Source organism: Lithobates pipiens, unplaced genomic scaffold (assembly GCF_037356315.1).
Source record: "Lithobates pipiens isolate NorthernLeopardFrog02 unplaced genomic scaffold, aLitPip1_a1.2 Scaffold_18, whole genome shotgun sequence".
Taxonomy (NCBI): domain Eukaryota; kingdom Metazoa; phylum Chordata; class Amphibia; order Anura; family Ranidae; genus Lithobates; species Lithobates pipiens.
Genome location: NW_027507758.1, coordinates 420,807,603 through 420,822,354, shown reverse-complemented (window position 1 = coordinate 420,822,354; position 14,752 = coordinate 420,807,603). Strand labels below are relative to the sequence as shown.

Here is a 14,752-nt window from a genome sequence, read left to right as displayed (position 1 = left end):
CCAAGGGAATGGAGCCACCCCAAATACAGATATTATAGCCAGCTCTGGGAGGGGCATCTGATAGGGATACAAAGATAAGCTTGATGAGATTAAGGAGCAGTATATCATGTAAGGTAATTCATCAGAAATAGAAAAAAATAAGCTATATCATCTTAAACCGAACATAACAGAAGTAATTATTTTACATATTTTTCACTGTTTTACACTTACTTCACAAGGAGGACGACATGTTTTTATACTAACATTTTTTTTCTCCTGCAAACTCTACCATAAAATGGCAAATATGATTACAGCCTCTTTAAAATATCTACATTTCTATATTAGTAATGTTTGAACCATATCCATACTATTTATGTTTTAAATAACTGTATGTGTGCATATCTGTATATAACAAGGAAGACTGTACTTCGTTACTATAAAATATACTTTTTTCCAGAGATATACTGATTATTTTCATCTTACTACCTTGCAGTAGGGACCTCTGGCTTTGCGAGATGGACTCTGCTTACAATGCAGTGCACTTGCTGATCCTCAGAACTCTATTACACACTCCTCTAGAGAAGGCATTTTGCATGTTATTCATACCAAGCACAGAATGTGAATGTTGACTGCTCAGAAAGAAGCAAGGCAGGTTGGATAGCAGTATTTAAGAGGATATCTTTTATTGATTAAATACAAATTTTTATATAGCATTAGAATTAAGAATTAGAATCTGCAAATATAAGCACTATTTTTAGATGAACTGTTCCACCACATGCCGATTTTAGCAAGAAATAAGTGTATGCATGTTGTAACCAGCAATCAGTCTCTTAACTCATATCAAAATAACGTTTCCTATGTGTTATTAGAGACAATCTTTTTCAACTGGGTCACAGACATGCAAAAACAAACACAAATGAAACACTGCAAGAGTATATTACCATCAAGCTAGAATCAGTTTAGGATTTAGCTAAATCTAAGAATTAAGCCAGCATATTAACTGCAAAGCTTCTTTAAGACTCACTTTGGATTAACTTTTCTTAGTTTAATTAGAACAATTTTAAAAGAATGCAATTGACTCTAAATTTATTTTTGTTAATCCATTCATTAGAATAAGAAACACTTTCACTGTATATATCTCACTTGCTTTATACTACAGCTGTCCTGATCTCATCGTTTTAATTAACTGGATTGGAAGTATCTATAAAATTTATGAAGTGTTAATTGCAGCAGTGCATATGGAATTATTCTAATGCTATATGTTTCCAATTCCAATGAAGCACTGCAAGATCCACAGTTACTTATATGAGCCACAGATGCCCATTTGTGAATGAAAAGCAGAAGACATCTCTCCATCCTGTATTGTTCTGCTGTTGTGCCAGCATCCACCATGCTGCTTAACATAAAATGTGGGTTTAAAGGCTCTTCTCTTCTTCCCTCTTCATCACTGGCAAGTGAAATATTAGATAGACCCCTAAACTCATGTGTGAGCAATCCAAGATGAGCACACAGTGCAGGAGAGGTGCAGGGGTGAATTGTCCAGACAGTGAGAGGTACCCAGCTGTGTGAAGATCACCACAAAGCATATAAAAGGCCAAGTTATGAATTCTTCTAGGCATGGCTAGTATATAAAATAATTGGTGGTAAAAAAACAAAACAACATTACGGTTAAACATGGCACTGCACAGTTGCTACATTGTAGATTGATTTTGAATGGCACCCTTATGCACCTCAGCAATACACCAGTCAAATGTATGGAATATATCAACCACACTCCAGAACTTAGCTCTTCTTTTTGTGTTTAATTTTCTTGTGAGCAGAGCAAGCCAGTAGTGATAAAATATGCAAAGGAAAGTTGGTTTCAGGTGGAGACATGTATGCAGCCTTTGTTTTTTTACAAATAAAACATAGAAAGAAGAGCTAAGTTCTGAAGTGCAGCTTTTATTTCTCATACCTTTGACGGAGAGTGGAGATGGGCTGTGGTAGCCAGCACCTGGGTTGTCCACGTGGGATGAAAGCAGAAAGTCTGGAGAAGAGCCATGGGTATGGGTATGTTCTTGTAACAATACACCTGTGTTAGGCTAGGTTCACCTTTGTGCGGGTGGTTCCCACTGCGGGTCTGCCCCACCCGCAGAGAAAAAAAAATGCAACCACACGCAGTGGAAATTGAACCCGAAGTGGGAACCGCACTGCACTTGCAGTTCCCGTGAAGATTGCAATTTAAAAAATGCTGCAGGGACCTTTTCTGTGTTTTTCAGGAGGCACGGCAGCCCATTCAAGTGAATTGGCTTCTGTGCCCTCACAAAATGTGAAAAGCGGAGCCGCATAGGTGTGAATATAGCTTTATGCTAGTCACACTTGTAACTCTGCCTCAACCACTTCAATCACTGCCCCGGTATCTCAGGTTTCACACAAGAAAACTTCCTGTTACAAAATCACCCATTCTTAATTGGATTCCTCCCCTAAACTACCAGTTTTTGTGATAGCCAGTACTCCTATCACAATGTGTATCAATTTTTAAAAAGAAAAAAAAATCTTGTTTATAAATCTGTATGCCTCACCTGCTTTCTAAAATACCCAGACTTTGGTTTTAGCCATGTAGGGCAGTATATTTGAGTCTTACCACTTCTTCTCACAATGCAAGTTTACCAGTAAGGTGGCACTGAAAATGGCATGCTCTCTGTCACCAGTAAGGTGGCACTGAAAATGGCATGCTCTCTGTGAGGCTGATATTTTATTTCACCAGTTGATGGTCAGGAATTCACCAATGATCACAATGAGATTAATCTGTATAAACAATACAGTGATAATGGTAACAGTAATGATAAATGTTAACGTTACATAGACAGAAACTCTCTTCTCCTTCCCTTTCTTCTTTTTCTCTTCCCACTCCATACTTTACTCTTTTCTTTCACATATAATATTTTCCTGCCTTTCTCTCCTTTTTCAATGCATTGTACTCAATCTGTCATTCCTATTTCCCTTTGTTCCAGCCCAGTGTTCCTTTACCTCCTCTCTACTGTTTATATCCACCAGGAACTTACTTTACTCTTGAAACAATGGAAATGTACAGCCCCCATATCCAATCACTGGCTAAATCCTGCCGTCTTCACCTTTGCAATATCTCGAGAATTCGACCCTTCATGACTAATGACACCACAAAGCAACTCATTCACTCCTTGATTATTTCCCACCTTGACTACTGCAACTCTCTCCTTAATGGCCTACCCTTAAGCAGGCTATCCCCCCTTCAGTCTATTATGAATTCTGCTGCTAGACTAATACACCTCACTAACCGAACCATGACTGCTGCTCCTCTCTGTCAATCCCTTTACTGGCTCCCCCTACTCCACCGTGTAAAATTCAAAATGCTAACCATAACATACAAAGCCATCCACAGCATCGCCCCCTTCTACATCACCATCCTCATCTGCAGAGATTGCCCAAATCGTCCCCTCCGCTCCTCCCAGGACCTCCTGCTTTCTTGCTCCCTTGTTACCGCCCCTCATGCTCACCTTCAAGACTTCTCCAGAGCCTCTCCCATCCTCTGGAACTCCATTTCCCAGTCTGTCTGATCAGCCCCTACCCTGCGAGATCCCTGAAAACTCATTTATTCAGGGAAGCCTATCCCATACCCACCTAACAACTGTCCCTGAGCCACCTCCTCCATCAAATCATTCTCTGCAGCTATTACCTTTTGTACCACCACCTCCTCCCTTTAGAATGTAAGCTCTACGAGCAGGGCCCTCCTGTACCTTTTGTATTGAACTGTATTGTAATTGTGTTGTCCCCCCTATACACTGTAAAGTGCTGCGTAAACTGTTGGCGCTATATAAATTGTGTATTATAATAATAATAATAATAATAATACAATGTACAAGCCACAGACTGTTGGCTCCTTCAACGCTCTTTTTTTTAAAACGTCTCTAGCATTATATAAGAACATGCCGGGTCAATGCAGATGTAGACCAAACATTTGTCAGTAAGCTTTGCTGAATAGTCATTTGGAGAGTAAAGCCACATATACACTATCAGTTTTTCTGCTGAGTTTTTCCTTCAGATTTACCAAAACCATATAATATGAGGTCAAACCTTAGGAGTTTCAATGTGTATGCAATTAGACAGGCCCTTGCACTACATGGTTTTGATAAACCTGAAGGAAAAACTCAGCAGAAAAAGTGTGTATGGGGCTTAATAGTGGGGATGATTTACTAAAACTAGAGCATGCAAAATCTGGTGCATCTCTGCATAGAAACCAATCAGTTTCCAGGTTTTACTGTCAAAGTTTAATTGCACAAGCTTTAGATAGAATCTGATTGGCTACTATGCATAGCTGCACCAGATTTTGCATTCTCCAGTTTAAGTAAATTAAACCCATTGTACCAAGTTTGATCATACACTATATGAAGCATATTGTTGTTTATGATTTGTTTGTAACATCTGATAACAAAGTTGATTACATTTTAAAAAGAGAAAAAAGTAATTTCCATAAATCGGACACAAAACTTCTGAGCCATTTCATGTAACTAAAGACCTTCAATAAGGCTATTTGACTGTCTATTAACTGCTTACTAAATGCTTTGTGAGCATTTGAATAGCATTTGATTAGCATTCTTATTGACTTGCAAACTGAATGGCATATTAGAGCATCTTTGCAAGCACTTGCATTCACCCATATAATACAAAATTCAGGTGCGCTTGCTGTAGAACCGTATTTGGCTGTTAGCTGATGAGAAAGCAATCAGCAAATGCTTTTTTTTCAAACTCAGTGTGAATGAGCCCTAAGGGATTCGATTCGCTCATCAGTCCACAAATCCAATTGACATGCCTGCTGCATTCCACTGCTACAGATGGCAGTACCAATTCACATACCTTACTGTTTTACAGTCAGTAGCAATTTACTAGCACTGTTAAGGGAGCACATGTTGTGTCCCAACACTAGCACACTATATATATTTTTTTTCCTTATAGCTAATGTTTGGCTTTAGTACAAGCATACAGTACTAACATTAAGCTATGTGTTGCCAGTGAAACAGAAGCGACCAGGAGCACCAACAATTCCCTTACCACCCAGTCACCACAAATCAAGAAGAAAATCACCCATCATTTGTAATATAGCATCTATGACATAGTACTGAGACTTGTTTGAAGCTGCTTTTGTGTGAGACTAAAGCCACTTGTCATATGGTTGTGTGCTTGGTAGTTTACTTTTCTGAGAAATACAGAGGTCTTTGCTCATGAAACACACTGGACTACATTTTTATTGGCTCAGATTCAGAGCCATCCAGATAATAAGGACACTGGCCACCACAGGGATTTAGTGAGCTGGGGAACCATGTAAAAAGATGAGTGCCAGCATGAAAATAAATTAAAGCCACTGGGCAAGCAGAATGTGTACTCTGAGATGGGCTGTATAACAGACAATCTAAATTGCCTGCTCTGACATTACAATTTTCTGCTGGGGGGAACCTGCAATTTCTGTACATTCTAAGCACATTCTTCCTTGCCCTTATGCTTGAGCCTGATAATTGGCCATCCGGGCACCAAGCTCTGATCTGTGGAAGGCAGAAGGCAATGTCACAGGTTTTATTATACTTGGAAATACTAGGTTTTCCACTGAGGCTCTGGTAGTCAAATGGTAAAGTGACGGATACACAAATTGACAGTTAAGTAACGCAATACTTAAAGTTGTTGTAAACATCTGACATGATATATGAACAAAGCATATCCATCTATAGTGGGTACTTGTCTCAGTTCAGAGCACTAAGCGTCTATCTGCTACCTAATTTTGCTGTTTTCTGCATGAGTTACTCCTGACAAGTTTTCCTGACACCAATAGGTAAAAAGGTGGTAGGGAGGGGCTCCAGTACACAGCCTGTGGTTGAAAGCCTCAGCTCTGTTCCTGTGTGAAAGGGGGTGTCCCTTACCTCCAATCAGCTCTCCTCACTGAGCTCTACAGAGTGTAACGTTAGCTCCCTGTCCCTTGCTTTCTAAAAGCTCAGGCAAGCTGTTTAAATTCTGCACTTTTAACAGCTGTAGATAAGAGAGGGCTGCAGATAAATGAACACAATGTGTATATACAAGGATTTGTTTCATTTCTGTGTATCACCTGAGGATAGTCATTTAATTGGGTGTAGCCAGGAGTTGGCTATTATGCCTGCAATTCAGGGACAGTGTACAGCGTTATTAATGTGGGGTTGTCTCCCTCTTGTGTTGGCTTGGACTCTGTGTCATTTCCGTTCAGACAAAACCTAGAGCAGAGCAAAGCATCATGGGATGTGTAGTTCAGAATGCTGATGCTTTAATTCCAGTGGGACTGATTTGGACTACCACTACCAGAATGCGGAGGAGAGAAGAACAGATTTAGGTCTACATTGCTCTCTTGGGACGCCAGCTTGGATCTGCCAGCAGGAGCTCTGTCAGTGTGAGCTGCTGCAGAGTTGTGGCCTGCACAGTGGGGAATTGTACAGATGCATCCAGAGGTACCTCTGCAGACAGCATCGACTGTTCCAAATCCTCCAGCAATGCCCGCCTTTCACATCCGGGTAGGGTGCGGCTTGGTGCGACGGGGTCAGATGCCATTTCCAGAGCCAGAATTTAGAGCGAGTTCCTTAAAGAGTCTTCATCACCTGCATTGCTGCCAGCAGCTTCTGTAACCAGTGTGGTGAGCGGGCAGTTGCCCACTTAGATTCGGTTATGACACTGCATATGACATCCCTTATTAAACCCAGCTTTCTGGCACTTGTGGTGCCACTGGAAGTTAGCTCACATACTCTAACGAACACTGTATGCAGACATCTATATCCTGTTCACATCTTTATCATGAATAAATGAATGAAATACTTGTATAGCGCACAATGCGAACTGAATCGCCTCCATCTATCTATCATCAGCAATCTCATTGGATACAATAATATTCCAGCCATATAGGAAAAAAGTGTGAAGTAAAATAAAGATACACCACAGATCAGTCAAATTTGCTATACCCTATCAGCAAGGATTACCCTGTTCTAAATACATCAAGGCTAGCTGAAGAATTGCCAGATTCCGAGGAGTAACACTTTAACCCTTGTATTCTCTCTTTTTGCTCTAAAGTGACTAAAGTGGTTTTTAGCACAAAGGGTCTGCTCTCACATTCTCTGAAACTCTATTTAAAGGAGCCAGACAATTTAACCACAATAGTTTCCATAATGTTTGTTATGTTGTACTTAGGTAGGTTAATGACCTGTGAGTTGAGGAACCAGAAGTAGCAAATTAAGTGTCAGTTTCCTACCCTTCTGCAGATCTATTCACATTAGGTTAAAGTGACAGAAACAGGGTCTGCACAATTTGGGTCATTTTGTATGCTTTGCCTTTCTTTTTATAACCAAAAGGTTACCATATGCTATATTATTCAGATAAAAATACCTTTGCGATTTACAGTGTTATGTTTTACACTTTTATATGTCCCTTTTACCACAGTAAACAAACTTGAACTGTTTCACTGGTATTGTGTAAGTTTATTATTGGTGACAGTTGGTAAAAATGACTGAACCCAGGGTGTCAGAGGTGACGAAGGATTTGATGAGTTGGGGCAACCAGTTGGTTATAGATTCTAACAGAAGTCCTTATGAAGCTAGCGCTATATGGGTATATGTAAGGGGTTTCAACCATTTTAAAGCAGATCTCTAAAAAGAAAAAAAAAAATCTACACTGCAACTGGAGTTTCCAAGACCTATGAGGACCCCGCCATTGGACAGCAAATATCAAATATCGATTTCACCCAACAATACCATGGACACATGAAGTACATCACATAATCAGGTGAGCATTTGGAATATTTAGTTCGGGATTTTCATAACCACTTAACAACTTACAGGTTTTACCCCTTTCATGACCAGACCATTATTTGCTATTCAGCACTGTGCTACTTTAATTGGTAATTGTGTGGTCATACAACACTGTACACAAATGAAATATATAATTTTTAATCATTTTTTTCACACAAATGGAGCTTTCTTTTGGTGGTATTTGATGATCAACACTGTTTTGTTATTTTTCTTATTATATGAACAAAAAAAAAAAGACTGAAAATTTTCAAAAACAATATTTTCTACTCTGTTATAAAACACATCCAATAAAAATAAAAAAATAGAAAAACGTCTTCATAAATTTAGGCCAGAATGTTTTCTGCTACATGACTTTTGCAAAACAAATACCAATACGTGTATATTAATTGGATTGTGTGAAAGTTATAGCGTCTACAAACTATGGTATATATACTGGAATTTACGTGGCTATAGACGCTATACTGGTAATGGTGGTGATCAGTGACTTATGGCATGACTGTGATAGGGTGGCGTGCAATCTGCTGCTAGCAGACACTGGCTGGGAGGGTCACTGACAATGACGTCGCTAGTGATCAGTGATAAAACTGTACATTGTGCTAATGACACTGGCTGAGAAGGGGTTAACATCAAGGAGCAATGGAAGGCAGAAGGCAATGTCACAGGTTTCATTATATTTGGAAGTACTAGGTTATCCTCTGAGGCTCTGGTAGTCAAATAGCAAAGTGTTGATACACAAATTAGCAGTTAAGTAAAGCTATACTTAAAGTTGTTGTAAAATGGATTAACTGTGTGCCTAACAAGTGTAATGGGTGCTGCTTTTACTTACTGATCTGTCAGTTTTTTCTCTCTGCGTTTCAGGTAGAAGAGACAGCCAGATAGCGGTTCTCTGTACAAAGGGTTCTGTGTGTTTGTAAAGACAAATATCTGTGCTGTGATTGGACACAGCTGATTAGCAGATTTCAGCTAAAATCATTGGCGGAAATCTGCTGGCAAACTCGTGCGGTGTCCTATCATAGCATGGACTAGCAGGGGGTGCGTGCGCACAACCGTGCCGCCAAACCGGGAAGTACACCACGACATACTGGTATGTCGCTGTGCCTCCTGCTCGTAGTACATTTGTGGATCAGTAAGCGGTTAAATTGTTGCAATTGTATAGAGAGGGTGAGAGTATTGTTTGGGGGGAGCCCTGGCCTGAAGATTTGGAAAATGTAACAACATTATAAGCCTTGGTTTGTGCTTTAAAAAAAAACTGTTTTCAAAGAGATATTATATGTACATTGGTAAGTGCCAAATGTGTCAATGTGGAGTCTCTGCTAAGGGTTTGTCAGCTTGAAAACAATACCCATGCCCCTAGTAGCTAAAAAAGCACGTGATTTAGTTTGCCTAGGCCTAAGGACACATGATGGAGCAATCATTTTATTCATAGCAACAAAGATGTTTTTTTCTAAAGCTAATAATGAGATTTGATAATGCAGACAAATGATATATTGAAGTGGAGAATTTAAAGGCAGGTCCCCTTTAAAATGCAACCATTTTTAATGTCTAAATGAATTCAACTGCACTTACAATATTCCCGGCAAAACTCATAGTTTGCACAGATATTACTGATGCAAAGACAACACAGAAGAAGGGCAAGCTGTACTTGCTACACATTATAATTATGGACTCCAGTAATAATTCACTGTTAGTCAGGCGCTACCAATGCATAATGATGTAATATCCCTTTGACTGTCAGAAGCAGCTGCAATGTAGCAGGTCCCAGCAGAGATGCTGAAGTTAACCCAGTTTCCTGTGATTAATAATTTTAATTCCAATATAAACAATACAGTATGCGAGTGATTGGCATTGCTTATAATAACGTTGTACAGGAAAGAAAAAAAAGGCACTTGTGGTGCATCTAGATTTTTTTTTTTTAAAGGTGACAGCCTGTATGATACCTGATTATTTATTCATAAACAAACAGAAATGTTTAATTAGATTACTAAAATCACTGACTCCTACATCGACTCCAAGTTCCTTAGGTGATTTTTTCAACAGCCATAATGATTTATTACACGTGGCTAGCTTATTACATGTGGTAGATCGTGATTTTCTTTTTTTTTTAAATAAATGTATGCATGATTAAATGCCACAAGAATTTCAAATGTTAAAGTAAAAAGAATCATTAAAAATGACTAATGTTTTTAGTACGATTACTAAATACAAAACGATAAATCAGCATTTGAACAATGTATTCTAACAAAAACAAACAACGGTAATAACAAAAATGATACTAACACTACTAAAAATAAGACTTAACAAAAAAAATAAAAATGCATTGCAGAAAGATGGTCCTCTCTAAATAGGAAAATGGAAGTACCTGAATGGGCGTAGTTCTGTGTACCTTCAATGCCCCCTTCTGGTGAATTTTTGCAAAGCATTCGGCACAGTAATGCTCGCCGCACTCCAAACACATCTTCAGTGAAAAGCATTGAATAGAACAAAAACAAATTACTGTATTGACCAGAGGTTCCAGGAATTCCATACATGTGTTAAATTATACAGCAAGCTCACAGATAATCGCCTGAAAGCTCAAGTGTTATCAGTACAAATACTTTGGAAAATGGGTAAATATTTCAAACAAGTGCTTTGTGCATGTATACAGAAGCGGATCCGCAAAGAAAGAATTTGTATGCTGGAGACACAATTATAATAAAAAATATATACTTACAGTATATGCTAATATGGAAAAAAAATTTACATCAAGTTAGAAGATCTGATTATCTCATGTTTATCCACATCCAGAACTCAAGTAATGCTCAATCAACCCGCACTTAATAGCATACCAGACCAACCACTTTGCATAAGGTTATTAAGTCATAAGGTTATTGTTTGGATGGAAAGACCCTTATTTTTTATATTTTAAAGGATAGCTCTACCCAAAATTAATATTTGGTTCTGCATATGCTTTGGTGGGTTAAAAAAAAAAAGCATCTGCTGTTATAATAGTTGATGGCAGTTTCAATGGTGACACTACAGCAGTTAAGGCCATGATGACAAACCTTTGTACACCTCCCTCTAATGTTTTATTCTCCTTTATAAGGAATCTATTTGGAAATGTAATATGCTCATTTGGCTTTGTAATAGCTGCAAGCACTGGAGTTGAACAAGGAATTCTGGTGGGAAATCTCACCACTAGAGTTCTTTAGAGATATAAGCCAGCAAGTGAGCGGATCCGAAAAATATAACACAAGGCTGCAAGATTTGTATGGAGTCAACCTTTAAAAAAAAAAAAAAAACTTGTCAGGACAAGTGCCATGGCTGCTACAGCGTAACAGAAGGTCAAAGATCACCCAAAGCCTGGCAGTTGCTGTCCTGTAAACTACCTGACTCCATTATTTAAAATTCTCTACGAGTCTGCCCCCCCATCATTCCTAACATTTCCTGCTCAAACAACATCCATACAGCTGATTAAAGCGAAGCTCCAGCCCCCTCACCAAAAAATTTTAAGTCATCAGCTAAAAATACTGTAGCTGCTGACTTATTAGGACACTAACTTGTCCAGGGAGCCTAGCCGATTTTTCAATCGGCTCTCGGTTGCTGCCAGCGCCATTCCTTGTAAGGGAAACTGCGAGTGAAGCCTTATGGCTTCACAGTCAGTCCCCTACTGTGCATGCAAAAAGTGCGCTGTGCATTTTGAATGGCCCGGCGGCGGTGGAAGGAGAAGGGGGGCAAAACTTCCAGGGGACCTCACCGTGGTAAGGTCTTCCGGAAGTGGGAACTGATACCTGTCAAAAACCGTGTTTATGGAAGTCTTTGCAGACCAGGCTATTTTAGCACAGGTGTAATGCATATGAGAACACCTCAGGAGAAGATTGGGGATTCACCATTCAGATTGTAATCAGAGTATTGCTTGACAATGTCCAGGACCCCCTTAGGATCACCACCTAAAAAGCCCTGCAGCAGCTCTGTATACTACCTAACAAGCAGCCAGCTCATTTTCCTTATGGGAGTCTGCATATCAGTCTGTGTAATAACCCCATCCGGATTTATGCAAGGAGCCATCCCAACAGTTAGTCATGCAGTCTCTACACAAACTTGTGTATTATCTTTTTTCTGCAATCTGAAAAACTACATCCAGTACTGTTTACTGTTACCCAAAAATAACCTGTTTCTGGAGCTCGCCAAGTGCACCTATTAATAAGGTATTTTAAATATGTAAATTTAAAGCTGAATTAAATGTTTTATGTTAGAAATGTAATGACAATAAATTGATATGATAAAAAACACATAAATAAATAAAATTATATCAATTAATCTTTTTGCTAGTTTATATTCTGCTGGCTTGAGTCCTTCTATAAATCCAACTCATGTGTGACATACATAATTGTGAGCATTAAAATCATTCATTCAATGAGATGTTTTAATCATAATTTCTATGGCTCAATTTAATGCATAATTTCTAATAAACTATATATATATATATATATATATATATATATATATATATATATATATATATATATATATATATATATATATATATATATATTTAAAATTATAGTCGGAGCCCTCCAACTCACAACATAACACAGACCTGAGGTGTGCCCTGGTCAGCATGATTGTAGAAGAGGGATGTGCAAGGAAGTGCCCTGACAAGGAATGGGTGGGATATATATTATATATATATATATATATATATATATATATATATATATATATATATATATATATATATATATATATATATATATCACACATACATATACACACACACACACACACACACACACACGGGTTCTTCAAAAAGTTTAAGTTTATGCACGTTTTTAACCAAGTTATAAATATATATAAAACTGCAGAAAACTTTTTGTAGACCCCTTTTTTTACACCTAAATATCTGAGTGTGGCAAGCATCTGTATTCGGCCCCTTTTACTCTGATACCTAACTAAAATCTAGTGGAACCAATTGGCTTCAGAAGTCACCCAATTAGTAAATAGAGTTCACCTATGTGTAATTTAATCTCAGTATAAAGACAGCTGTTCTGTTAAGCCCTCAGGGGTTTGTTAGAGAACTTTAGTGAACAAAGCCTCATGAAAACCAACAAACACACCAGACAGGTCACGGATAAAGTTGGAGAAGTTTAAAGCAGGGTTAGGTTATTAAAAAAAAAAAAAATAAAAAAAAAGAGATGTTCAATCCACCTTTCGAAAATGGAATAAGTATGGCACAGCTGTAAACCTACTAAGACATGGTCGTACACCTAAACAGACCGGCCGGACAAAGAGCATTAATCAGAGGAGTAGGTAATTCTGGAGGAGCTGCAGAGATCCACAGCTCAGTTGGGAGAATCTGTCCACAGGACAACTATTAGTTGTGCACGTCACAAATCGGGCCTTTATGGAAGAGTGGCAAGAAGAAAGCCATTGTTGAAAGAAAGACATTGGAAGTCCCATTTGCAGTTTGCAAGAAGCCATGTGGGGACACAACAAACATGTGGAAGATGGTGCCCTGGTCAGATGACATCAAAATGTAACGTTTTGGTCTAAAAGCAAAACGCTATGTGTGGAAACTAACACAGCACATCCCCCTGAACATACCATCCCCACCATGAAACATGTTGGGGTGGTTTTCTTTAGCAGGGACAGGGAAGCTGGTCAGAGTTGATGGTAAGATGGATGGAGCCAAATACAGGGCAATCTTAAAAGAAAACCTGTTAGAGTGTGCAAAAGACTTGAGACTGGGGAAGAGGTTCACCTTCCAGCAGGACAATGACCCTAAACATACAGCCAGAGCTACAATGGAATGGTTTAGATCAAAGTATATTCATGTGTTTGAATGGCCCAGTCAAAGTCCAGACCTAAATCCAATTGAAAATGTGTGGCAAAAATTGCTGTTCACAGATGCTTTCCATCCAATCTGACAGAGCTTCAACTATTTTGCAAAGAAGAATGGGCAAACATTTCACTCTCTAGATGTGCAAAGCTGGTAGAGACATCCCCAAATAGACTTGCAGCTGTAATTGCAGTGAAAGGCGGTTCTACAAAAGTATTGACTCAGGGGGGCTGAATACAAATGCACACCACACTTTTGCAGATATTAGTAAAAAAGGAAAATTATAAATGGTTTTCCACATTTCAATTCACAATTATGTGCGACTTTGTGTTGGTCTATCACATAAAATCCCAATAAAATACATTTATGTTTTTGCTTGTAACAAGACAAAATTTCAAGGGGTACGAATACATTTTTAAAGGCACTGTATGTGAATATATAGACACTTTGCTACAAAGTAGGGAGTGTACAGCTTGTATAACAGTGTAAATTTGCTGTCCCCTCCAAGTGAAAATGTCCAAATTGGGGCCAATTAGCTATTTTCCCTCCCAGTGTCATGTGACTCAGGAGCAGTTGTGTTAAATTTGGTGTTATCGCTCTCACTCTCTTACGGGTCACTGGAAGTTCAACATGGCACCTCATGGCAAAGAACTCTGAAAAAAAGAATTGTTGCTCTACATAAAGATGGCTTGGCTATAAAAAGATTGCCAAGACCCTGAAACTGAGCTGTAGCACGGTGGCCAAGTCCATACAGCGTTTTAACAGGACAGGTTCCACTCAGAACAGGCCTCACCATGGTCAACCAAAGAAGTTCAGTCCACATGCTCAGCATCGTATCCAGAGGTTGTCTTTGGGAAATAGACATATGAGTGCTGCCGGCATTACTGTAGAGGTTGAAGGAGTGGGGGGGTACGCCTGTCAGTGCTTAGACCATAAGACGCACACATCAAATTGATCTGCATGGCTGTCATCCCAGAAGGAAGCTTCTTCTAAAGATGATACACAAGAAAGCCTGCAAACAGTTTACTAAAGACAAGCAGAGTAAGGACTAGGATTACTGGAACCATGTCCTGTGGTCTGATGAGACCAAGATAAACTTATTTGGTTCAGATGGTGTCAATTGTGTGTG

General features: G+C 38.9%; 1 protein-coding gene across 1 annotated transcript in view; it reads right to left on the bottom strand.

The window, feature by feature from the left end:
• Positions 1 to 14,752, bottom strand: part of ZBBX (zinc finger B-box domain containing) — a 350,269-nt gene that overhangs the window by 263,445 nt on the left and 72,072 nt on the right. Inside the window, exon 7 of the mRNA XM_077488037.1 lies at positions 10,168 to 10,263. Coding sequence (XP_077344163.1) covers positions 10,168 to 10,263 — 96 coding nt within the window. The remainder of the gene's footprint in view (positions 1 to 10,167; positions 10,264 to 14,752) is intronic.